At 26.2% G+C, this 3,030-nt stretch overlaps 1 protein-coding gene across 1 annotated transcript in view; it reads right to left on the reverse strand.

The window, feature by feature from the left end:
- Nucleotides 1-107: 107 nt before the first annotated feature.
- LOC111640818 overlaps nt 108-3,030 on the reverse strand; it is a 16,208-nt gene continuing 13,285 nt past the window's right edge. The window contains exon 2 of the mRNA XM_023386881.1: nt 108-1,311. Within this exon, the coding sequence (XP_023242649.1) occupies nt 749-1,311 (563 nt within the window). The 3' untranslated portion in view covers nt 108-748. The remainder of the gene's footprint in view (nt 1,312-3,030) is intronic.

Below are 3,030 nucleotides of genomic sequence, written 5' to 3' on the forward strand. Positions count from 1 at the left end.
TTTTTTTATTTTTCCTCATTTCTTCTTCAAAATGGATGAAAAAAGTATTTTAACAAATATTTTTTTATTTAAAAAATATTTTAATATTTTGAAATATATATACTGTATATACACATGTGTACTGTATGTAGATATCTCAAATAAATGTATCAATTATCTAGACAATCTGTTGTTATCATAATATTTTGCAAAAGTTTTAATCGTTATTTTAACAATAATAATATATGTAATCCTCTTATACCATTCTCTGAAAGACTCGAATGAAAAATACATTCATATTTCAATACTACTTATAAACTAGGTTTATAAGGAAACAAAAATCTTTTGCTTAATCCACACTGTATAGATGTTGGATTAATATAGTTCATACAGATAATTCTAACACATTTACTATATTTTATACAATATACATAGAATTGAACACACATTTGTTCTTGCATTAAAACATTTTTAATAATTAATGTTCATGGTTTTGATTTAAGGCTATTTTGGGTGAGGCACTGAGATTATGGTCTTCAGACAAATTTCCTTTAATTTAAAATTAGTCTTGATATATATTTTTAAATTTGTTTTTGATTTAGACTAATAAATATAATTTTTACATTAAATTGATCATTAAAATTTGTTACAACATATTTTCCAACAATACTAATATAGTTCACAACATTTATCATATCTATTATATGATACGTACACATTTTATATTTCGTATGCATATGTAGGGGATTCAATACCATAAGTTTATTATTTATAATGCATTCAAGGGAAATTGGAATTTTGAAATATTTTCTTGTATAAACTGAGAGACAAAACTTTCCATCACATTGATAATTACTGATCTAGATTTATGAGCAATGTTATTAAGAATTAATCTTAGCAACCAATTTAGCATTATACTCAGACCAGTAGCTCTTGTTACTTTAAAATCTGAGAAATGTGTGACTTTAAATGAATCCAATCTCATATTACCTTGTGATGCTATCAAGCTCATTCTTACACTAAGACTGTCACATTTACCTTCTATGATTCCCTTTATCCAAAACAATATAGCTTTTGCTTTATAATTTACATTAAAATAAATATCTCTTACACCAAGGTACCCTTCCACTCTGACTGTATCACCTTCATAAGACAGAGTACAATCATCTATCCGCTGAAGAGTCGACAGGCCTCTTATGACTCCAAGTGATGTCTTAAACTTGCCTTCATCAATATCTGGTATTATCAATGGATCAATTTGATGGATAAAAAGCTCATCTTTCTTCAAATTTCCCAAAATATTATCAATATAATTATTCAGGTTCCCAATATCTAAAAATAATAAAAAAAAGTTGTTAATTTGTTTCAAAAATTTTACTATCAAAATTTATTTATACAAGGGCTATTTTTTAAATAAGGTCCATTTGTGAATGAGAGTGAGAATGACGCACGATTGCAGCAGTGTGCATGAGCATCTGCTTTCAGCATGCTTTGCGTGTGTTTAGATGTTATTTGCAGCAGTATCGTCTGTCTGTGTGCTGAACTGTGAAAGTTTATAATGTGTAAAAAAATTGGGTTGCCCGTCGACTGTAAGATTAGTGCTGAAATCGAATAACAGATCATAAGAGCATGGTAACTGTCTTTTGGGACAGGAAAGGGTCTTTGTTAGTGGATTTTATGCTAAGATGCACAACAATCAATTCTGATGCTTATTGTGACCTTGAGAAAACTCCGCCATGCCATACAAGTCAAGCAACGTGGCCTAATGTCTTCCAGTGGCAGGCAGCAGATTTCTTTGAAGTCAGAATTAAAAAAAACTTTTTGAGAGGTATGACAAATGTTTGAACAAAAATGGAAATTATGTAGAAAAGTAGATAAAAGTATGTAGAATATGGGAAAAAATATATTTTAATAATATTTACAGAATTTTTCTTTTTATTAAAAAACAGACCTTATTTAAAAAATTGCCCTCGTACTTACGCGATATAATTTTAATAGATAAATTTTTCAAGAAATTTTATTAAGAAAGCTTTCAATTATTTATTATATAGACAAACACCAAATGGTTTTGTTCAAGTTTAAATAAGAGATTACTTTTGATTGATTGAAATTCAAAACAACAACATTAAAGATTAATTCAACAATTCAGAATATTACTTACTACAATTACAAATTTCAAAACAGTAAAATCTACATTGATAATTTCAATATCATTTTTAAAATATTGCAGTTTTGATAAAATGAAATTTTATTCATCACTAATGTCAGAATTACAGTCAAGATCACATTTTCTGACCAGCCAACCAGAATAACTCAGATCTAAACACTACAGTCGACCCCCCTATAACACTGTTGATTATTCCGTTTTATATATGAATTCCATGTGTACAAGTCACTTAGATTTTACAAATATGTTTGCCGGGCTGTGAATGGCTCACCATATTTGTAAAATCTAAGTGACTCGTACAACATGGAATTCATATAAAATGGAATAATCAACAGTGTTATGGGGAGTTGACTGTATATAACAACTATACGAAATTACATATTTCCAATTTTTTTTAAAAAAACTTAATGTATGGTATAAAATTATTTTAATGCAAATAAAATGGAATAATCAACAGTGTTATGGGGAGTTGACTGTATATAACAACTATACGAAATTACATATTTCCAATTTTTTTTAAAAAAACTTAATGTATGGTATAAAATTATTTTAATGCAAATATTTAATTTTAAAATAATTAAGTTTTCTTTTGGATAATTTTAGAATTATATTCAAAACAAAATATTTATCATGAATTACTTTATATTTCATATAGTTATGTATAAAATACATAAATACAAAAGTTACTGGTATTTGAAGATCCTAGTCCACTGTTAAAACATATTAATCAAAATAAAAACAGTCAAAATTGTATATAAAAATTATATTTTAATTAAGCTTAATGTTTACTTAATTATATCAATAAAATAAACACTATCAGCTGAAATGTTTATAATATATATATATATATATATATATATATGTTATATTCGATTTACAGAAAA

The sequence above is a fragment of the Centruroides sculpturatus genome, unplaced genomic scaffold (assembly GCF_000671375.1).
Source record: "Centruroides sculpturatus isolate CEXI.00-Female unplaced genomic scaffold, Cexi_2.0 scaffold1522, whole genome shotgun sequence".
In the NCBI taxonomy this organism is placed as follows: domain Eukaryota; kingdom Metazoa; phylum Arthropoda; class Arachnida; order Scorpiones; family Buthidae; genus Centruroides; species Centruroides sculpturatus.